Below are 24,497 nucleotides of genomic sequence, written 5' to 3'. Positions count from 1 at the left end.
AGAAACTGTCAATCAGGGGACTGGACATTATGGAAACAGTTTTGCTATATAAACTGAGCATGATGAAAACCAAACCGTGTACCTGAAAATAAAGAGGTTATCTCGAACTTTGTTTCTTTAATATAACAATAGGAGAAACGGCAATTAGACATGTTTAAGCAGTTATTAAGTCTTCATTTAGAACAAGAAATAAGAATCTTTGATGGGGTCTTACAGTCTCATTTATTTGGGTTTTTTAACAAAAAAAACATTTTCACATACATAAAACGTGATCCATTGGTAACAGGTGAACAAACAGGCACAGAACAGTCAAGTGGCAGGAAACAGCAGCTGGAGGAACAGACATCTGGGTAAGGTCTCGCCACACTCAGGGTGTAGAGGAGCATGGGGAGGAAGAGGACTTGTGTTTTTTGTATTCCAGGCTTTATGTACAAGTCAATGACTATGAATAACAGAGAACAACATGAATCCTATAGATAAAAAGATAATATGTGTATGTATCTCAATCTATTTTGTGTGTTTACCTCTCAAGCAGGTTTGAACAACTGTTTCTTGCAGTGAAAGCTCAAGGCCCCTATTTGTGTAACCGCAAGATGACAATGTAAGTTGTCACCAAAATTCCGGCCATTTTTATAGACAGGCTTAGGTGTCTGAAGTGGGTGCTAATCTCATCAAGATAAGTGCAGGTGTGTCACTGATTGTTACAAAATGTGAACAATCAGTGATACACCTGTACTTCTTCTTATTGTAATTTTCTATTTCACAATTTTGCATGCATGGAATAATGGCACCAATCTGTACCCACTTGAGTGTATTGCAGGAATACATTACAATGCAAGCTACACACACATTGGAATTGCTAATGCTTGTTATTACATAGTTTCACATATTTTATGATGTAAAAAACATGTTTTTGAAACAGAAAATTGCTTACAGCAGTTCCTAGAACAGTATTCACTTTGATATTCCGTAGTAGAACAGTTTGGGAAAAAAACAGTATTTTATATCAAACTTCCAGGGGCTAGTTTTTGGGTCGAGCTGGGCAGCGTATGCGCTGCCCTGCTAGGCATGCTGTATTCAGGTAGGGACTTGCTCTGCCCACTCTCCGCCCATATTTTTCATTGGCTTGTGTCATTGTCCACTGTAAACTGTGGCTGTTCATTGGTCAATAGGCTTAATAGTCTCTCCTTAGTACCGCCTTGTCTCATTTTGTAACCTCCCATTGCTACATCCCCCGTTACGAGTGTTGTTACTCAGTAGGCTTTATTTACAGCCTCCGAGCACTATTTTAGCAAATAACTTGGTCCTGCCTGTTGTTGCAGGCAAGACGCGCTCTCTCCTAATGCTCTTTTTTTATTTTTATTGCACGGGCAACAAACGCATTTGCGAGAGTTTAAGCTATTGGCATTGTACAGGACAATGCCTTTTATTTATCTGTTTTGATCATTAACACATAAATAAAAGGCATTGTCATTTACAATGCCAATAACTCAAACTCTCGTAAATGAGAGACCTATTGCATTGTAAATGCTTGTCAACTGATAGTGTGAAGTTTAGTGACTTTTAAAGTTGATGGTGTGAGCGTACTCCAATATTGTGACAGTAAATGGTTCAGATGCTGTTGTGAACTTAGTGTTCCACTCACAGGAGCTAGACTTTAATAGAAAAGGCCCAGATTTCTTTATGTTTAAAGGGAGTGTATTTATAAGACAGCAAAGGAGATCCATTGATTGGTAAAGAGAAAAGCAAAAGAGAACCAATTGACGATGCAGAGGCAAGTCTTTCTGTACATACAATCAGTTCTGTGATTTGTGGAGCAGTGCCCCATAACTGTTTGATATGAATGTGTATCTAACCGTGTGACATATGTAATACCATCTGGGTAAGGGTTTGAGTGGTTATCTTCTCTAAACTCATTATTATTCTCCTGGGAGGAGTATGAGTGGTTGCATCCTCACAGTCTGGATTTTGGAAACGGAAATCCCATATCCCCTTCCATGAGGGCCTGTTGGTTTGGATCTTACCGACAAGGACTCAAGTTGCTGGCTCTCAAGTCTTGACGGGATTGGTTGGTTCTTACAGGCAAGGGTTGAAGGGTCCAATGGCGGCATTGCTCTGGACTTTTGGGTTTGCAGAAGGGCTCTTCCGCCCCCTTGGTAGCTATGCAGTGTTGCACTGTGGAAGGTAACTCCATGACTGGTGCGTAGGAAAATGAAACTAAGGTTCGAACTCTGGTGCGACACAGGTGATCTTGGGATCTCTGGTATAAAAGCACATGGCATGAACCATAATCTAGGGAGTGGATCCTAGGTGCATGCACTGGATCCTGTAACATGGATCCAGGGAGCAGATCCTGCAACATTGTCATGGGGCGCAGACCTGGCGTCGTTGCTATCGGGAGCCGACTCCTGCCGCCTGTTGAGGAGATCATGCGATTCTGCACACTTACATACTTACCTCTTAACTGCATTGCCAATGCCACAGGGCATTGGCAAGGAGTGTCTCAAAAGAGGTGGGGACCTGTGGGAGATTGGGATAAGAGCAGGGGGTGCTAAATGGAGAAGTTCATGGGGGACATAGTCATCACAGACACAGATATGAGGCACAGAAGTCCACAGGTACAGATATAACACGAAGAACACCGCCCGGGGAAGTCCTAGTAGCATCTCATTAGAAAGGTGTTGCAGGAAGCGCCTCGAAGACAATCACAGAGTTTTCCAATTCGCGGTCCATGCTTCAGGGCGCAGCGTTCTCCTACATCGCACTGTGGGATTGGGGCAGAGGGAGGCACATAGAGGAGGGATCAGGGCAGTAGGGCAGTAAGGAGGGAGGACAGAATAAACAAAGATATAAAAAGGTAAAGGGGAAGAGAAGGTGCATTAAATGTATTGGATAGGGAAGGAAAGAAAAAGAGGAAATAGAAAAAAGTGAGAGGAAATACAAGAAAAAGGAAAAATTGGATGGGGGAGGAGGGAAAAAACAGATTGATAAGCGGTTAGCAAGAGAAAAACAGTCAGAAAATGGTCTGTAAATATACGGTGTCGTGTTTGCTTCCCCCCCCCCAGTGTAGTCTCCTGCCTCATTGCTTACACACTGCCACATGTCACTTCCATTTCCGCTACTCTGAAAGTGGCAGCCCTAGAGCATGAAAATCAATAGGGAAGAGAGTCTCGAATAATGCAGTTTCACACCACCAATATCAACATTTTAACATTTAATTATGAACAGGGAGTATGGAGCGCACTACCTGTTTATCCTTCCTTGTGGCAAGAGTACAGTCATCATAGCAGATTACTGGTATATGTGCCAATATTTTGAAAATGGAAAAAGTTATTTTTTAAAAAAAAATAACCATTTGCGGGGATTTATTTTCTCATTGACTTACATTGAAGCAGAGGCAGTTGTACGCGAGCGACTGCTAATATAAAGTCATTCTGTGCTTACAGAATAGGGATTCTCCCACTTGAATCAGGTCAGTTGGCATGAATGCAATTGTGACACGAAACTGGCGACCCCATTAGATCCTTACATTTAACAAAAAAACTTTGGGGATTGCCCTTACCCTGAGATCATCTCTATCAGATCCGTCACCCAGCAGTCCCACCTCGTCCTTTCTTCTGATTCAGGCACCACCCATAAGCGTGTTGTGATTACCCCATACATGACTTGCCAGCCATGCCGTCAGGTGGATTTCCGCCTGCTGATGTGCTTCACGTTAATAGAGATGCCTTCTGCCCTACACTGCAAACCCCAAGCACCCCTTGCTGGCACAGGGCTTCCCATCAGGTTCCTCTCTGGCCTGCACTGTGCCCTCAAGGCACCGTCTAACCCAAACATAGTAACCTTTTGTACTGCACTGTGGGCTCCGCAGACCCTGTGACCTCCATTGTTTTCTGTGACTGCCCTCTGACCCGCACTTTCTGTTCGTTGGCTTTTTGACAATCACCGTGCCCTCTGAGTTCCCTTTCACTTGCACTGCACCCACTGGGCGCCTTCTGACTTGCAGTGCCGCCTCTAACCTCCATGTGACCTTCACTGTGCTTTCTGACAATCCTTTGGTCTTCAATGTGTCCTTTGAGTATGCTTTGATCTTCAATGTGTCCTCTGAGCATGCTTTGATCTTCAATGTGTCCTCTGAGCATGCTTTCTGAGCATGCTTTTATCTTCAATGTGTCCTCTGAGCATGCTTTGATCTTCAATGTGTCCTCTGAGCATCCTTTGATCTTCAATGGGTCCTCTGAGCATCCTTTGTTCTTCCATGTGTCCTCTGAGCATCCTTTGTTCTTCCATGGATCCTCTGAGCATCCTTTGTTCTTCCATGGGTCCTCTGACAGCCTTTGTTCTTCCATGGGTCCTCTGAGCATCCTTTGTTCTTCCATGGGTCCTCTGAGCATCCTTTGTTCTTCCATGGGTCATCTGAGCATCCTTTGATCTTCAATGTGTCCTCTGAGCATTCTTTGATCTTCAATGTGTCCTCTGAGCATCCTTTGATCTTCAATGTGTCCTCTGAGTATCCTTCGATCTTCAATGTGTCCTCTGAGCATCCTTTGATCTTCAATGTGTCCTCTGAGCATCCTTTGTTCTCCAATGTGTCCTCTGAGCATCCTTTGATCTTCAATGTGTCCTCTGAGCATCCTTTGATCTTCCATGTGTCTTCTGAGCATCCTTTGTTCTTCCATGTGTCCTCTGAGCATCCTTTGATCTTCAATGTGTCCTCTGAGCATGCTTTCTGAGCATGCTTTTATCTTCAACGTGTCCTCTGAGCATGCTTTGATCTTCAATGTGTCCTCTGAGCATCCTTTGATCTTCAATGTGTCCTCTGAGCATCCTTTGATCTTCAATGTGTCCTCTGAGCATCCTTTGATCTTCAGTGTGTCCTCTTTGATCTTCAATGTGTCCTCTGAGCATCCTTTGATCTTCAATGTGTCCTCTAAGCATCCTTTGATCTTCAAAGTGTCCTCTGAGCATGCTTTGATCTTCAATGTGTCATCTGAGCATCCTTTGATCTTCAATGTGTCCTCTGAGTATGCTTTGATCTTCAATGTGTCCTCTGAGCATCCTTTGATCTTCAATGTGTCCTCTGAGTATCCTTTGTTCTTCAATGTGTCATCTGAGCATCCTTTGTTCTTCAATGTGTCCTCTGAGCATCCTTTGATCTTCAATGTGCCCTCTGAGAATCCTTTGATCTTCAATGTGTCCTCTGACTATCCTTTGATCTTCAATGTGTCCTCTGAGCATCCTTTGTTCTTCAATGTGTCCTCTGAGCATCCTTTGTTCTTCAATGTGTCCTCTGAGCATCCTTTGTTCTTCAATGTGTCCTCTGAGCATCCTTTGATCTTCAATGTGTCCTCTGAGCATCCTTTGCATCCTTTGTTCTTCATTGTGTCCTCTGAGCATCCTTTGTTCTTCAATGTGTCCTCTGAGCATCCTTTGATCTTCAACGTGTCCTCTGAGCATCCTTTGTTCTTCAATGTGTTCTCTGAGCATCCTTTGTTCTTCAGTGTGTCCTCTGAGTATCCTTTGATCTTCAATGTGTCCTCTGAGCATCCTTTGATCTTCAATGTGTCCTCTGAGCATCCTTTGTTCTTCAATGTGTCCTCTGAGCATCCTTTGTTCTTCAATGTGTCCTCTGAGCATCCTTTGTTCTTCAATGTGTCCTCTGAGCATCCTTTGATCTTCAATGTGTCCTCTGGGCAGCCTTTGTTCTTCAATGTGTCCTCTGGGCAGCCTTTGTTCTTCCATGGGTCCTCTGAGCATCCTGTGTCCTCTGAGCATCCTTTGTTCTTCAATGGGTCCTCTGAGCATCCTTTGTTCTTCCATGGGTCCTCGGAGCATCATTTGATCTTCAATGTGTGCTCTGAGCATCCTTTGATCTTCAATGTGTCCTCTGAGCATCCTTTGATCTTCAATGTGTCCTATGAGCATCCTTTGTTCTTCAATGTGTCCTCTGAGCATTCTTTGATCTTCAATGTGTCCTCTGAGCACCCTTTGTTCTTCAATGTGTCCTCTGAGCATCCTTTGTTCTTCAATGTGTCCTCTGAGCATCCTTTGTTCTTCAATGTGTCCTCTGAGCATCCTTTGTTCTTCCCTGGATCCTCTGAGGATCCTTTGTTCTTCAATGTGTCCTCTGAGCATCCTTTGTTCTTCAATGGGTCCTCTGAGCATCCTTTGTTCTTCAATGTGTCCTCTGAGCACGCGTTGACTTGCACTTTCACCACTGAGGCGTACTCGCCTTCACAGTGCCCTCTGAGCATCCTTTGATCTTCAATGTGTCCTATGAGCATCCTTTGTTCTTCAATGTGTCCTCTGAGCATTCTTTGATCTTCAATGTGTCCTCTGAGCATTCTTTGATCTTCAATGTGTCCTCTGAGCATCCTTTGTTCTTCAATGTGTCCTCTGAGCATCCTTTGTTCTTCAATGTGTCCTCTGAGCATCCTTTGTTCTTCCCTGGATCCTCTGAGGATCCTTTGTTCTTCAATGTGTCCTCTGAGCACGCGTTGACTTGCACTTTCACCACTGAGGCGTACTCGCCTTCACAGTGCCCTCTGAGCACCCTTTGACCGGTACTGTTTCCACTAAGGTCCCTTTCCATCACAATGTACTCCGGGCACCCTTTGACCTGCAGTGCTCTCTGAGCACCCAATAACCTGCACTGCCTCTTCCCAGGACACTGCCCTTCACAGTGTACTCTGAGCACCCTTGGAAATGTGCCATGCATTTTGGGCCTCCATTGGCTAGTACTGTCTCCTCTGATTCCCTTTGAATGTGCCCTCTAAGTACCCTTTCATCTGTACTGTACCCACTGACCACCCTCTGCCTGCACTTTCTCTTCTGAGGTGCTTTGACTTTCATCACCCCTTCTGAGCATCCTTTGGCCTACACCATGCCCTCTGAACAGCCTCTGAAATACATCATGCCCATGAGAACATCCTTTTCAACCTCGCGTCCCTAAGCACCATCTGACATGTCCTGTGTTATCCAAACACCCTCTGGCCAGCATTGTATTCCGTGAGTGCACCATGCTTTCTGAGCACACCTTGATCCAGGATCTTTCTAATCATGACTTTCATTTTGAATCATCCATAGATAAGACAAATTCCGAAGACTCTCCTAAATAGTCTGAGTCTCTATTCTGGTTAGCTTCACCCCCTCAGGGTTCCTCTTTCCTCGCCCTCCGTTCATGAAGTATTTCCCGGAACACAGCCCTGGCTGTCAAAAGCCACCATATCTTGGTGGAATGTTGTGTTTTTAGGTCTCGCCTAGGCAGTGCATGCGCTGTCTCTTCAAGACATCCTGTATCTAGAATATGGACTTGGAGCACTGCCCATCTTTTTAATTGGTTCCTCTTTCTGTCCTTCGTAAGTGGCAGCTTTTGTTTGGTTAAATAGCTTACTAGTCCCTCCTTTTGGGCTATGTAACCTCCCATACAGATTGCCTCTGTTAACTGTGCTCTTCCTCTTACAGTTTCTTATGATACTCTGTGAGCACTGTTTCTTTTTTTGTGGCTTGTCAGCTGCTTGGACAACAACACGATTCGCGCTAATCTTGTCTGTGGCTTGTTTTGTGTTTATAGTCGCACCCAGCTGCACTTGCCCCAGCACAGCACCATCACCGGTCTATGCGACCCACCCCCAACACCTCTCCCAAGTCGCTGCTTGCCTGTTGCCAATTTGCCCCCCCTTGGCTGCTTCTGTTAATGCATTTCAAACCCTGCATAAAAATGAGCAAGAGGATGCGCACATGTCGCCTCAATGTTTTCCTTGCTCTCCATCGGGGCAGGAAGCATTCTTTCGACAAGCCACACAGCCATGCAGCAGCTAGCCCTGACCCCAGACATCGACATGGAAGACAGAAGCCCGCCATGGCCCCGGTGTCTCTGGCGCCCTCAGCATGGCTGCTGTCGTCCTGCTGCTTCATGCATCTAATGTGCCTGGACTTCATGGTGGCTGAAAAGGAAGACCCTGTCTTGGGAGAGCAGTGCTCCGAGAAAAGCAAGTGCGGCCACTATGGGGAACACTCACACAAGCAGGATGCCCAAGGGGTTGCAGTCATGCCCACGGCCCAGGACAGGCTGGCCCGTGGCCTGCACAACATACACTTCCCCTTGCCAAACCATGCCCTCAGCTGAGTGCTCTCATCCCCAAAGGCAACTGTACCTACCGGGACAAGATCCGGCACGTAGCAATGCACAACGCGTCAGTCGTGGTTTCCTTCAATGTTGGCTCTACCAACGCTAATCAGACCATGACCATGCCCCATCCAGGTGAGAGCTCGCTGCACTGAAACAAGCCTGGGACAGATCGGGACCAAGGGGTCGCGTGTGGAAGAAGCGCTCACCATAATCCTCTTAGGGTCATTACCCTACCTCCTGGTTCAAACTCATTCACAACAGGCCTGACGTAGACTCACACCTCAGTCGTAGCTGTGCTACAGATGCACCTCTCCACCTGCCTCATACTCGCTTTACTTCCCTGTTCAATGCTGCCCAGCCTCATTCATACCCCTCACACCAGTTTTACATCAAGGCTTACCTTTTGATTTACTTCTGGCAATCTTAACCGAGGACCCTTGCATGGAGCTTGCCATATATTGTATTTTAAACATTTCTCACAGCTCATATATTCTGTTTAGGGGCTGGCTTGTGCTCTGCGCACACAATTAAATTATTTCCTACTGCTTTTAATGTTAACATACTGTATCTTTTATTTAACGATGTTATCCCTAATATCTGCTTAGCTTTATGGCCATGCCTCACATACCTGTGTTGTTTTTTGTGGCTAAGCCAAATCTCTTTGCTTTTTCAGGTAAGTTAAATACCGCGATTGCCCAGTATAAATATTAGTTATGTAAAAAAATACGTTCATACCTTTGTTAGGCAACACTTAATTTTGGTAGATAGTTTTAAGTTGTTTTATTCCTGCCTTAATAGTGTACTCCATACCACCCAAGTCTCTTTGAGCAGAGTAGAGGTGATGGGAGGGTGTATGGTTCAAACATCTGTCATACAACGTTGACTGTTTTTTTTGTTTTAATTTAAAAAACTTTGCGTTAGGATCTATCTAATAATTACTTAAAATGTGAATATTTATAACGAAAATTGTATTGTTAAGCGTTAGGATTTCTTGATCAGTCTTTTACACTCTAACTCTCAAATGACAGTGTAATATGTGCATTTCATTATTTTGCAATAATGCACAGTTTTTTGTCCTCCTGTAAAACTGAAGGTATTTATAGCCCCCAGTTCAGAGCCTGAGTGAGCAGTAGCACTTTCAGGAGATGGCCTCCTTTTATGGTGTTTGCCAGACAGGACTTGAAATAGCAAATGTATATTTTATTGTTTTATGGCCTTTACAGCCATGGAGGGAGCCATAGGAGTCACATTTCATTTAGACATCTTGTGTCCTCATTTAAAGTGGAGACAGGGTAATGAAGGTACATTTAATTTGAATCTGCAATACACACAGTGAACAGTTGCAGTCCATGAACTCATATAGAGCAAGGTCCATGCACTGCTCAAACAATTGTGTTCATAAATTCAATGCATGGTTTTCAGTGGAAGGTATTTTAAATCTGTCATCTTATTGTGTAAAGCATAACTTGCCCCTAACACTGATTCTTCAGGCTGTTCAATATTCTTGTGATGCATTTGCACACACCATTTTATAGTGCTGTTAACTTGCATCGAGGCACTCGCCTTTCTGTTTGTGCATTAAAAAGCCTTGGAATGTGTCCATAAATGTTTCCAGGGGCAACCATGTATTCCTGAATCAGACTGCATGGGCCAGTGTATAGTAATTGTATAGCTATTCAATGCCTGGTGGCACAACACCCAGGATAATGTACTGCATCAATAAACAATTATAAGGTCCCAAAGGCCACTGCACCAAAACACATAGGTAAAATACATTGTCATTTACAACACCAATAGCTCTAACACTTGAAAATGCGAGACCTATTGCTTTGCAAATGCTTGCTTGGATCTATTACATCAGAGTACAAAAGTCTTGGGGGTCACAATAAATAAGTGTAATGGTAAAGAGTGAAGTAAAAAATGTGAGATAGTTACCTGAGGACTCTCCCTATGCAATTCATGAATATAAGAAAAATGAATTCCTAGATAAAGCTCAGAATTCCCCAAGGTTTTTTAAAGTCAATAATGAGGAGTCTGAGATTAACCGCCTGCGCGCTAGCGGTTTTCCCGCTGTGCGCTGCGATTTTTTAAAAGCCGCGTTACATGACAAACTCAGCTCGTCATGAGCGTACGAGCGTCGTAACTCATGACGAGCTCAGCTCATCATGAGCGGGGAAGGGGTTAATATAAAAGCAAATGGGACCTTATGGCTCTGTTAAACTTTATGCTTTACTCTGCAGCCAAGCTGCTCTTTGGTGGTGAAAAATAGTCTGCTTTTGACCTTCCCCTGTTCATTTCTTTTCCTCTCAACTCACTGAACACTCCTATTTTATAAGATATATTGTGCTTTACTTTCAAAGCTATATATGTTTTTGAATATTACCCCTTTGTCCTTGCTGCTCCCCCCCTTAAATGTTCACTTTCTGAGTTGACCCCTCCCCCCAGGACAGATGTTCTCACAAGCTTTCTCCTCCGTTTTTAGGTCTTGGCTCTAGACAGCGTAAGTGCTGTCTCAAAGATACATGTTGTATATACTTTGCGGGCTTCAGCCCTCCCATAGGCTTGCCATTTGCTGGCTCCATTATCGCTCTCCTATTCTTTCTCCTCATTTGCCACAGCTTGCATGCTTCATACCTCTTCCGGGGTTTAGCCATCCCCTAAAGTAAGGACTTATTACTACAATCCTTCCACAGCTCCCAGTAAAGCAACTGCTTTTGGAACTACTTTTTTTAATTGATTTTGAGCACTTCACATGAGCGCTCACTCCTAGCCAAATGTAAATCTGTAAATCTTGTTCTTATCACGCCTCAAACGCTGCTGCTCCAAAGATGAATACTTACTTTTTCTAAATCACGCTAAATAATAGATGTGTCCGCACTAAATAATAGATGTGTCCATGTATTTTTGTGTAAATCGTATTGTTAACTAGCATTTGTACAACTTCATCTACCACTGGAAAAGATGTGCGGGGCTACACCGCTTCTCGCATTGCGCCGCCCCCAGCCGCTGCCTCTCAATTTGAACCACCAGCAACAGCGTTCCATCCGCCCGCCCCACTGGCTCTGACATGAGCCCAAGCATGCATGCCGGTTGAATGTTTTAACCATTACAGAGCGCGTGCAAGCCAGACATGAAACACTAATTCATGAGTCTTGAATTACAACCATTCTTGGCTTCCTGCAGTATATTACAAAATACATTGCGGGAATCAATGTCAATATTTGAATTCAGTAAGGAAATTGTAGAAAATACCTGCAGTTTGCACTTCTGGAGCCGTACAATGTGTTTGCATGACGCGTGTTACAGTAGATAAAAAAGGAAGCAATGCGCATCAGAGGTTCCGAAAGGCATTTGCAGTTGACTACATTTCCTGACTTGCAACAGTCGCTACTCCGCACCCTGTGATAGCATGCTGCGCAAGGAGATCTCAGCCCATGTCTCCTTCGATTTGCGTATGGGTCTTGCTACCGCTCAGGTTGGCTAGTTTGAACCTTGAACCCTAACCTCACGCACATTACGAGCTTCTGATTAAATGATCACTGCTAAACGTCCAAACTTTGAAAGTTGTCTGTGGAGTGCTAGAGAAGAAGCATTCTGATACCTGAAGGTAGATAGGATAAATAACCATTGAGTGTACAGTAGCACAAGAATTGTTTGTGACGGGTATGTACCTTACTGTTACGCCCTGTATACTGTATCAGCGTAATGACCGAAGCCAGCTCGATAACTGGGGTGTCTGCTCAGGGTACATTAACACATTATTTATAGCAGACCCGCTGTGCATTGGCGGGTAACATTTCAATGTGCACAAACCTCTTGTTTTCATTAGAGGCACTCCATCTATTAGCCAGAATGCACATTTCCCTTCGTATTAGGAGTGCCGCAGGAAATCTGTAAATTGTCTTTATATGGCCAGAATTACTTCATGCTCTGGCATGGTCCTTTTTTTGGCTTGCAAAGTGCTGTTGAGATGAAAAGGGTCAAGTAGCTGATATCATATATGACTCAGGTTACCAGAAGGCTCCATGTTGTTGTTGTTAGTATAGAAAATTAGCATTTGGATCACCCAGATGCCTTGCGTTAATCTCCCGGCTTAAGGAATCAATGTATTGTGGTACATCTGCTCTCAGTTTAGTTTAGTTGAAGGGGAGATTAACCTGCGATTTTCAGACCCTTTGTGTTGTTCACTGACTATTTGCACCAGTATGGGGTGAGTATATTAAAGCGCAGTGGTTCTATGTTATCTCTTCACTTGCTCTATCCCCTTAGTGTAAAAGCTGTTGTGGTTCCAGTGGGTGCCGTGTTGCGAGGTTGTTTACACACAAAAATATAATTTTCCTTTCCTTGTATGAGGGTGTGTACTACATCTAGACACGTACTATCCCTTAATTTGATGTCTGGGCGAGGAGTTGTTGAAGACTTTGAAGCTCCCCGCCTTCATGTGCCACTTCACTAGCCATCCTGTCAGGGAGGGAGGTGCCACCTCCTTCCCGGTCAGGCCTTTGTCAATGACTACTGGGAGTATTCACACCTCCTGGCAGAGGATCAGATTCCTGTCTTTTTTTTGTTACCGTTTTTATATAGTGCGAGCTCGGCCTGAAGGTATCAGAGCACTTTACATGAGCACCACCTACGTTGCACAGGGACACTCATTTTTGGTAGGCAGGGGGAAATTAAGTGATTTGCCCAGAAACAAGATGTTTGAGCCTCCAGCGAGACTCAAACCTGGTTCACCAGCTGTAGGCTGTCAGCCAGGGCACAGGAAAGGCTGGGGCAACCAGGTGGGCAACCTCTAAGGTAGCCACCTGGGTGCATGTCACATTACACCCAGCTTTAAAATAAGCTCAGGTTTAATTAGACAAGTTGTTTGACATTAAAAATGACATATTTCAGTTGGACCTTAATGGACCTGGCAACCTGGGTGCCCAGGTGCTAGCCCGTGTTAGCCTCTGACCCCTGAACACTTATAGTAGCCCCTAATGGAAGGAGGCTACTAAAGGGACATTTAAGCTTGCACTTATATGTCCACACCTTTAATATAATGCACCGTGGCTTCTGGGCTCAGGAGGCCCATCTTAGGTGTGACTGACATATTTTAACCCCTTCGACGCTCATGACGAGCTCAGCTCATCATGAGTTACGCCTCTCGTACGCTCATGACGAGCTGAGCTCGTCATGAACCGCGGGTTTTCGCAAAAGTCAGCGCACAGCGGGAAAACGCGTAGCGCGCATGGTGTTAAAAATAATGCTGTGACCTTGCCACTCATTATGAGGCAGCCCTACTGTCATCGGTTTACCTGAGTCACTCAGACTGGCACAATCAATGCTTCAGCCCCTGGTGACCCCTTTAGTACCCATGTCCTGGGTACCACTGGTACTACTTACCAGGCACGTATAAGGGGGTTAAAGTCCTTACCAATTGGGGTTGTCAACTCACATACATCATTTTTAGAGAGAGAGCACTGGCAAGTTACCCTCTGATAGAGATGGTGCTATAATGCCATATTAATGGCAGATTGTGCAATATACAAATGCCAAATAACAAAAACAACAATGACTGAAAAGCTGGGGTGTTGTGGCACACCGACCAATGGGAGTGTTCAGGCCGCCTCAATGCATCCTGGGCTAGATCCAAGATGTAAATATCGATTGCGGCCTTTGCTAAATTAAGTTTGCGGACTGGTGTCGTTAGGAGAGGAGACGCTTTACCTGCAGCTGCACCGCGGCTGGCGCAGCTGCTACGACAATAACAGAACGGCTTGCCCAGGTCTCTGAGAATATTGCCTGCTCTTTTTTTACATAATTCCAATTTATGCAAAATTTCTGCGATTTAATACTCTGATCCGGGCATTTGTGCCTGTGCTGGAAGCACAAATGAGGTTATACTGAAAGACCATAAATGATAATATTGTCAAAAATCTGATTTATGCAAGGTAAACAAAAAAAATCAACTGGGCATTGTGCCAGCATCATACATCAAGGGACAGTCACAGCTCATTTATTCTTCCCCCATAGCACAGCCATAGCACTGGTCTCGGACAAGTGGGACACCACCACATCACTCAGGGGCACTACCACATCACTCAGGAACACCACCACATCACTCGGGGACACCACCACATCACTCGGGGACACCACCACATCACTCGGGGACCACATCACTCGGGGATACCACCACATCACTCAGGGGCACCACCACATCACTCAGGGACACCACCACATCACTCGGGGACACCACCACATCACTCGGGGACACCACCACATCACTCGGGACCACATCACTCGGGGACACCACCACATCACTCGGTGACACCACCATATCACTCGGGGACACCACCACATCACTCGGGGACCACATCACTCTGGGACACCACCACATCACTCAGGGACACCACCACATCACTCAGGGACACCACCACATCACTCGGGGACACCACCACATCACTCGGGGACACCACCACATCACTCGGGGACCACATCACTCAGGGACACCACCACATCACTCAGGGGCACCACCACATCACTCAGGGGCACCACTCAGGGTCAGGGGCATCACCACATCACTCAGGGACACCACCACATCACTCAGGGACACCACCACATCACTCATGGACACCACTCAGGGGCATCACCACATCACTCAGGGACACCACCACATTACTCAGGGGCACCACTCAGGGGCACCACCACATCACTCAGGGGCACCACCACATCACTCAGGGACACCGCCACATCACTCAGGGACACCACCACATCACTCAGGGACACCACCACATCACTCAGGGACACCACCACATCACTCAGCCCAACCACATCATCACTCAGCACCACAACAGCACTGTCCTTGCTTGCTACCAACAAGCACTGCCATAGCCAATAGGACTAGTATTAGGAAACTGTAAGCTATTGGCTTTGTGAATAACAATGCTATTAATTTATATATTTTCAAAGCCTACACATATTAAAAAAAATTGTCATTTACAATACCAATAGCTCACACTTTCCTAATGCGAGACCTATTGCATTGCAAATGCTTGTTTTTTGAGTTGGCAGATATAAAAGTGAAATGTAGAACCAGGAAAATTGATAACTCTCTCTTTCTCTTCTCTCTTCTCTCACTCTCTCTCTTTTCGCTCTCTCTCTCTCTCCCCATCTACTGAGGTTTAACCTTAGTTCGCTGCTTTCTTTTGACATTTTCTCACAACACACCTCTCTTGTCTGCTCTCTTTTTGCACTCTTCTCTGAGACTCTTTTTCCCTCTCACTTTTTCTGACCATCTCTCACACGCGCTCTCTTTTCGTCCTCCCTTACTAATTAATCTATCTCTTTTTCCCCCTCTCTTTTTATGTTTAAGCCCATCACGCTGTGTCTTTCTCTTCCTCTTTCTCTCCATCTCTCTCTCTTTTCAACTTCCCAGACCTGTCTCAATCTCCCTACCGTTGTCACCATCACACTCTCGCAGTCTTTCCTTCAGTCCTTCCATTTCTTCCCTAACTCGAGCTAGCTGTCCCACATTGATTTGCCCCCTCTGACTTCAGCTAGCCACTAAACCCCTGTGACTGCCCAGGAACACCTGCCACATAACACCTACACACCGTCCTGGCCCTGTATCCAGCTGCGATTTTCAAACTAGAACTGTGTGGTCCCTACTTGAAATGGAAAATATATTTATAAAGCGCTCGATTCCCCAGAGGCGTCTTGGCGCTGGCTTTACCAAAGTTGAAAAGAGAAAGAACTGCATTTATGTAGGGAGAGCTGTCAAGATCGAAGGGGAGTATTGGCTAAACAGCCAAGTTTTTAAAGCTCTCCTGAATTGGCGAATATCTGTCATTACCTAAAGTTTAAGAGGGAGGATATTCCAAAGGTTTGGGGTGCAGATAACAACGCTTCTTTCTGCCTCCCCAAAGGGATTTCCTGAAATTAGGGGTAATTACTCTTGGTTGCAGAAGAACGCAAGGGCCTGGATGAGATATACCAGGAGAAGTTGCGTTTAAGATAGTCAGGGCCTGAGTTGTGGAGTGCTTTGAAGGCAATACATAATGCCTTCGAAATCTGATAGCTTCAATCAATCGGGATTTATAAAGCGCTTCTGATCACCCGATAGGGTATCCAGGCGCTAACAGGCCCCAGAGGCTTCTAGGTCTTGAGGGCCATTCGGGAGTCTGGAAGTGAGGTGAGGGTCCGGAGGTGTGTGGGGAGGCTGTTCCAGGTCTTTGCTGCGATGTGGGAGGAGGAGCGTCCTCCCCTTCTGCTTCGGTAGATGCGGGGAGTATGGGCAAGTGAAAGGGAGGTGGAGCGTAGTCTTCTCGATGGTTGGTGGAAGTTCAGCTTAACTACAAGTCCCAGGATACCAATCGCTGTTGGCTTTAAAGTCAGGGCTGGCTGAAGGTGTTATACGTGACAGAGGTGCATACCGTTTAGTAGGTGCTAGTGCTTACCCCATCACCCATACAGAGAAGGCACGGAGTAATCAAATATTTCAAAATACAATGACGGCCCTCCGACCCTTCACGGCTGACTGCTGCTGGCCCTCAACTGCTAATCCTGCCGTCAACTATCGGCCTCAGCACCAAGAGGCCACGCTAGGCCCTGATTCGGAGGTGGTCAGAACAGTGGGACTTACCGCAAACAGTAAATACCATCATCCCGGGATGAGGTACTTATCATGTTCACAGACTACCTCCAAGTCTAAGTTCGGAAATGACAGATAACATGCTGAATTGGTATTTAACGCGCCAAGTCCCAAGCGACCTAGTAAATAGAGATATGTGCTATAAATGCTGTTACCGCACAAATCGCAATCATGAGTTTTGTGAAAGATGTCAGCCGCTTAAACCTGCTGATATTTATCAGAAGGAAAATACCTGGAATTAAGCAGACCATCCTGATTTGGGTGCAGTTGGCACCAAAATCTGCATGTTATTCCCCAAAAACTTGTAATTGGAGGGCTCAATACATCCTGACTCAGCGGAGTTGGATTTTTTCATGTGCAATACAAATCACACTAATTACTAGGCCACTCGTAATGAGGGCCTTTAAATTACATGCTTTGCCTTTTCTCTGGACATTTCACATCAATACATTTTAGAAGGTTTGATATGCCAAAATCAGTCAGAGGCAAATTAAGAGGATGTAGCCTAACGGTTAGGTCTGGGGACCCGGGTTCAAGTCTTGGCAAAGACGCTCAACAGCCTGTGATTCTGAGTAAATCATTAAATCTACCTGTGCCTAACAAAAACGAATGTGTTCTCATGTAACACAACTGGTGCTCATATAGGGCGCTCTGATACCTGATTAGGGTCAAGTTCGCGCTTCATAAAACATTTTTTTTTAAATTCTTTGGCGATCTCATTTTAGTGTAGGGCTCAGAGTTCTCCTCCAAACTCACAACCTGGTCCAAACTACTGTTCACATTATGTATGATCAGACTGATCGATAAATGGTATTGGTTGAAAAAATTGTAAATTACTCTTCATCTGTGCACATGTTGATTTTAGAAGCACCTACACACAGCGGCGGCTCCTCCGCAATGGCGTAGGAGCGTGGCCCCACTGCCTGGCTCAAAGCCAGCAAATGAAAACTAAAATAATGTTCTAGTATCGTTTTATTTTTCATTTGCCGGTTCTTAGCCAGCTTGCGCAGGGAGGGGCAGGGCTGAGGCATGGGAGGGGGAGGGGGAGTGCTTTGTGCACTTCTAAGTGTGCATGTGTGTTTGGCCAGCCGCCTCATGCTGGTCAACTCACATGCGCACTTAAGTTTCTCCAGCCCCGCTGTTTTGGGCAGCCGGGCTGGAGAAACCCCACAGACTCCCTGGCCTGAGCAGAGCGTCTTTTCAACCCACTCACGCCAATCCCCGGCTGCTCTCATAGCATGAGAGCAGTGCGGGGATTGGATGGGAGTCTGTCCCAGGGGCTGCTACTGGGACAAGAAGAGCAGAGGAGATGTGACATGGGAGGGGGCTGGTACCTTAAGGCAGGGTTTTAAGTAGGAAGAAAAAACTGGGGTTCTCTAAAAGGGGTGTGGCCAATGTAATTAAGGACGTGGCCTAAAAACACGTAAACTAAAAATCTGTGCTTAGCATAGTCTGCCCCCGGCTTGTTTATTGCTGTTTCTGTCAATGCATCCATATATATGATACAACAAATAACTTTATACCTACAATAAGTCAGGACTATTGGCTTTGTCAATGGTTGTTAGTTGCATAAGATAAATAAGCACCAACTATGGCTTGTATATATTATTGAAAAAGCTTCCACTTACAGCCATGGTGACAGCACAACAATGTTGTTGCTCCTGAGTTTCAAAAAGAGAAGTGAAATCCAGAAAGAGAATGACTCTTTAAAGGATTTCCCTTCCCCTACAACGCTCACCTGGCATGACGTCATGCCGTAACTTCTCCACTAGTGAGAAGTGAGCAGTGTGAGCACGCGCACATCGATGTATCTATCGGAAAAAAACGGACCGCCTGTGCCAGGGCACAAAACAGAGCCCGATAGACACCCGTTTTGAGGCCTCCTTCAAACAACTGCTGGTGCTCAGAACCGGTGAGACCCGGCCCACTTAAAGCCCTGCCTTAAGGTAAGTTATTTTTTTATTATTATTAACACCCCTCACCCCGTGCTTACCTCCACCGCGCTCCCTCCACCCGCCCCAACACCCTTTGTTTATGGCAGCCGCCACTGCCTACACAAACCGGTTGCAAGCACACTTATTCATGTGATTTGTGTCCATCCAGCCAGTGTGTGTGTCTCAGTCCCTTGACAAAGAGCCAGCCTATATGTGAATGTAGGGTGGCAGAAATCCTCTGACCCCATTTGAGGGAGGATAAAAGGCGGTCTCAGCCGCACCATGACCCAATCAATACCTGCAGCAGGCACTCAACCCGCTGAGCAATGTCGAGTCTGCACTTTAGGATAATACTCACCCTGGGGAGCATGCTGGCTTTCTTCTCCACAGAGAGTCTGTTATCTTGATTGTTCTCCAGAAGTTCTTCCAACGCATCGACCTAGAAATTAAAACCCAAATTGGTCAATAAATTACATTTTCTATCCATGACTGCTGCTTCACAGTGCTCTAAATATTAGAGTTTATTGTTACCATCCCAGTACTGTTTATCACGAACACTTAGAGGATGGAGGGTTGAATTTGCCTTGTCATCAGGCCCGGACTGGTGAATCCGGGCACCGGGCAATCCCCCGGTCGGCTGGAGGGTTTAGGGGGCCGGTTTCCGAAAAGGGGGCCGGTTTTGTGTCTGGGGGCCGATTTCGCCCCCGGCAGGCGGCAGCGTGCGTCACAACACTCTTTGTTCATGGCCGGCGCACTCGCACATCATCCTGTGTCTGACTCACTCACTCTATGCAAGCATGATGATGCTGCACCGCACCGTGCACGAACACTGTCACTACCCCCCCCCCCCCAAGCAAGCGCTGCAACTGCAAGCCGCCCAGTATGTGCATGTAATGCAAACCGGGCCGTCAGGGGCCCGTTACCTAACAGTAAACAAATGGAGGATGAGGGGGGAGGTGCCTATGCGCAGCGCGCAGAATAATGCCTGCCCCCTCCTCTGCCGCGTCTGCGCGCGGGCCGCGGCGCGCCTCTCTAGGTGCGGCTGGTGTAATTCTCCTCCTTCCCGCATGCGCATTGGCAATTTACTGCGCGTGACTGCCTGCGCGTGACTGACGAGAGGAGTCTGCAGTCGCGCACGGAGTCGGAGAGTCCCGCCAGGCCCAGGCCCATAAATTAATTGTATTCTAAAACCTGCTGGCTACTGGCAGTGGACTGGCTACTAGCGCCGCCGCCTAGGCCTAGCCCGAGTCCGACCCCCCTCTGCCTGTGCCACCGTCCGTGACCCTCGACACTGACCAACCCCACCACCAACAGCAGTCAGCAGACACTGGACAGCAGGCCGCCGGCGCCGAGGTGAGTCAGTCAGTCAGTTTTAAATTTCTGCCCGGCCCTGGCCCCCCCAAGAAACTTGAAAGTAAAGAAGCAGGCTGGCATTTGCTTCTCCAGCGCTACGTGAGTCCCGCCAGGCCCAGGCCCATAAATTAATTTTATTCTAATGGCTGGCTACTGGCAGTGGACTGGCTACTAGCGCCGCCGCCTAGGCCTAGCCCGACCCCCCTCTGCCTGTGCCACCGTCCGTGACCCGACACTGACCGACCCCACCACCAACAGCAGACACTGGGAGTCCCAGTGCATTTGTCGCTGCGCAGGAAATGCATTTCTGTCAGAAAGAAACACATCGTGTCAAGTTTTAAACATGGCATTTTTTAAGAGTTGCACATTTACAAATAAGACCGCATGCACGTGCAACTTAGCTGAAATGCAACTACTTATGGGACGAGAGACAGCATTTGAGGCTTTGTTGCACAGGTATATGCTATTGTTCACCAAGATATCAGATATAATTAAACCATTACTGCATATTTACAGGTTTATGGTGTAGGGGAGCAGTGGTCATCAGTGCACCAGGTGCAGTGGCACTGGAGCAGTGGTGAGAGGGGTCCACTGCACCATAACTATGGATGTATTTTAGTACCAAACAGGTTAACGGGGGTGGTACCTTATTTGCATTAGAAACCATGACACCCTTCAACGTCACGCATTGATTACAATTCGAACTTTTCTAATGAAAACATGTTTTATCTTTTGCTCCACCTAAGTAGGGCTAGGTCCAATGACTAACTTTTAAAGCCGGGCCACCGCATGTAAGATCAGGAGGGGAGGCCTCTGCTCGTATGTTACTTAATCGTCCTGTTTTTCGGGGGCAGTCCCTGTTTTGTTTTTTTTTAAAATCAAAATGCCACCTCTATTTTTGACCTCTTGTTCCGCGCAGATTAAGTCATTTCATATCTGGCAGGTCCAACGTTTTCAATATGCTTTTGGACGCATTAAATATTGCCTCTGCTATGTGCGCCATGTGGTAGCTGTGGGGTGCATAGGTGAACAGCCTCCACCTGCTCATCGCACAAAGGCCTCAAACAACAGGTGGATTTTCAAAATGGCACCGAGCGTGTACCACCACAGCTTCCTCTTTAACTTTAATAACTACAAAACGTGCTGTAGGAAAAAGTGGCTGCTGGCATGAGCTGCTGCAACTTACTGTCCAGCTCTAAAACTACGTTTTGTTTGTAGAAAATAGTGGAAATATGATCCCTCCCTTCCCCCCCCCCCCAAAAAAAATCATGGGTCTCATCATATCCTATCATGCCATCAAACACCTTGAAGCCATGTTCAAACTGTATAAATATAAATTAACGTTGTGACGTTGTACCGTCAATTAAACCGTTTGTTGCCCTTTGTGCACCAATCTAGCTTGCTTCACTGCGTTGTGCTTTAGGACTGCGCTGGCAGCAGTGTGCCTGCCGCTGGAATACTCAACCCAATGCCAATGTCATCTTCTTCATCCTTGTCTAAGCCCCTAATCCACGGGCAATAGGCCTGCCCAGAGGCAAGACTAAATAAGCATTGTCAAATCCAACAGGCCTAGGCTGTGGCTGACAGTCTTTTGGCTTTGAGTTAGTGTTTTGGTTTGTCACTTTCTTTGTAAAACCCCAAAATGATATGCATTGTTGTAATAAAATCAAACCGTCTTGGTTAATGCCAGACCTAAAAAAGAGAAGAGCAAAGTCCAGAGAGAGGCTTGTTTTTAGTAAGTCTAGAGTTACCCATTAAAAGAAAATGCAATGCCATGCCTTAAAGCGGGCTGCATGCCAACCAGCATCAGCTCATCTGAACAGCATGCAAATTCATACGCCTGGTATTTCCAGGGAAAGGGTCGAAGGGAAACTTTCTGAGGCGGTTCACTCCAATATAGTGAATCTGTTATGGCAAATTCGTGTTCTAACAGCCCAGCTGTGGAAGCACAACTGACAGACACCCTTGGACCCACAGGTGACCAAATTGTGTGATGCTAAGGCAGACACTAGACCTCTGCCTGGTTGAAAGTCCGCATCCAAAGAAACCTAGGAGTGCTTAAAAACAGGCTAATCCCCATTTTAAAGCGCTGTAAAACAATGCAAATATTTATTGTGTGTATTGTAGCGTTTGCTGCGACAGCCCTAAAGCTCTTTTAATGACAGTTACTTCGATAACACAACTGAGTTGTACTCGTTTTAATGACTTTGTGAGGGTAACAGGCCGAGTCAGCAGGACGGCATTTAAGCATGTAGCCTGCAGGATGCAGCCATTTTGGCAGTAGATGTGTTAGACCAATGGGGCTATGTGGCCGGTTCTACAGATCGTCTCCTGACCCCTAACAATTAACCACATTTTCTTCGCTCATGAGAAAGCCTCTTTGTTGCAATGCCTTCTGAAAATTTTTGTTAAGGTGCAATGTTAAAATGACATCACAAAGGGCCATTTTTCGTGCATTGCTTTTTGATTGAAAAAAACACAAATGTTCTTTCTGCTACAAAATGGCTTTTTCCCATAATTCATAAAATGGACTGCAACAAAGAAAATGGCTTCACGTGATCAGCCTGTGCTTGGCAGTGCCTCACAGCCAGCCAGGAGTGGGAGTTTATGAAGTTACAATGTATGCTGGTCATAACTTCACAACGGACAGAAACTTGGGATGAAAGATGGCTTTATTCTAATTACATGGATCTGCGACCCCGAACAGCAATTTGATTCTTCTGTGTGGTAACGGGGGGAATAGTCCTCTATTGTAATATATAACAAAAACACCACTAAAATGAAACACGAAGGCACTCCATGACAAGTTCATGCGTCACTCTGCGTGTCTCCCTACACACCATGTGGGGGTTGGTCTCACTTTTACTTTGTTCTCTCTGATTCACTACTTGTGTCTATTTTTGGTGCTCTCTGAAAGAATGCCTATGAATACATATGACTGGGTGGGTAACCTGATGTTCTTTAAGGTCATCATCTACTGTTTACTGTGCTTTGAAAGTTGATACAATTTAAATATGTAATGAAAAATATGCTGTAAAATTCACCATTTTGGTCTGTCGTTTTTCAAAATTTTCTTGGGGGGACGGGGGCTGGTCTGCTACGCGCCGGACGGGGGCTGGTCTTGCAAAATTTGCCAGGGCTGCTTTCAGTTCCCAGTCCGGCCCTGCTTGTCATAATTAAAAAAAGTGACCTGTAAGTACGGTGTATCGTTTCAGAAAAGACAAATATTGCCCCAGCCAATATAAAAAGATCTCACTCAGATCAGTTTTATTGCTTTCATATAGAGGTCTGAGCAATGTCAATATCTACATTGCATAATCAGGGCCACTAGAATTATGTGGCAAGGGAGGAACACGTTATGTGGCAGATTTGACGGAATTGTGTGGCAAGGAAAAGCAAATTATGCGGAATATAGCGCCACATATTGTGACAGTATAACCTCATTATTTCGTCAATTTTTCATGCTGGCAGTGCATTATCTGGGCGAAGGTTTCACATCATTAGTACCATTTGACACCCGAATGCAGGAATAAGTGCCATAAAGGTGACAAGTCAACCTTTTCATAGAATCATGCACTGTGCAGCGGCACGTGTCACTTCTAATTTAGTAACCTTGAGCCAGAAACAACATTTAACCCTCACCCTCCAATAAGCGTATCCTTAATCCGTACTCTTATTCGTGATCTCACCATAACAAGTCCCGAGAACTTAGCCTCGCTGCAGATCCCCCCCATACCCCATCATTTTTCTCCTCTCACGTATAACATTACCAGATCTGCACATACATTTGCAATGTTGCTTCAATAATATGCAATGAATAAATTAATTTGTTCAGTGACCTGCTGCTCTGCTTAGCCTGGAAACTATGTACTGTTTGATCATCATGTTAACTAGGACACTATGGCCCTCATTGCGATGTCGGTCAAAGTTGCCTCCAACCGACACCTTTTTGGTGAGGGAACCGCCCAACCATAGATCCGGGGTTCCGCAGACCTGGTTCAGCAGCAAAGTCCCATTTCTCTATGAGAGCTTGTGCGGCGGGCGGACAAGCGGAAACCGCCCGCAGCACAAACTCCCATTGAGAAACGGTGGAGGGATTTTCAGCGGGGCACCGTAGGTTCCCCAAAGGCACCTCAGCGGAGAGCCAGGGGGAAGGGAGCCCACTAGGGGGCCACAATGTCGCTTTCTGACAGCCTTTCCCATGTTGGAAAGGCCGACATGGAAAGGTTGACAGAAATTGACATCGTAATCCCGATGGCAGAGCCGAGACTGGCTCCTCCGTCATTGAAGAGGAGCTGAATCCCCTAGCGGTTTCCCTCCGACCACCGTAATCAAAATCAAAATACAGGGGTTGGAGGGAAAGTTCAGGATGTTGGGATGAGACCTTCCGACCGCTGGTCGGAGGCTCTCCTCCCGACATCCAAATCGGGCCCTATGTGTTTTCACA

At 46.0% G+C, this 24,497-nt stretch overlaps 1 protein-coding gene across 1 annotated transcript in view; it reads right to left on the bottom strand.

The window, feature by feature from the left end:
* Nucleotides 1-203: 203 nt before the first annotated feature.
* LOC144798141 (cocaine- and amphetamine-regulated transcript protein-like) overlaps nt 204-24,497 on the bottom strand; it is a 36,934-nt gene continuing 12,640 nt past the window's right edge. Inside the window, exons 4-5 of the mRNA XM_078668893.1 lie at nt 19,056-19,136; nt 204-2,764 (exon numbers count right to left, since the gene is read on the bottom strand). Of these exons, the coding sequence (XP_078525019.1) occupies nt 2,657-2,764; nt 19,056-19,136 (189 nt within the window). The 3' untranslated portion in view covers nt 204-2,656. The remainder of the gene's footprint in view (nt 2,765-19,055; nt 19,137-24,497) is intronic.

This window comes from Lissotriton helveticus, chromosome 12 (genome assembly GCF_964261635.1).
Source record: "Lissotriton helveticus chromosome 12, aLisHel1.1, whole genome shotgun sequence".
Taxonomy (NCBI): Eukaryota; Metazoa; Chordata; class Amphibia; order Caudata; family Salamandridae; genus Lissotriton; species Lissotriton helveticus.
The sequence above is the reverse complement of the archived record's forward strand: the minus strand, read 5'-3'. Positions and strand labels throughout refer to the sequence as shown.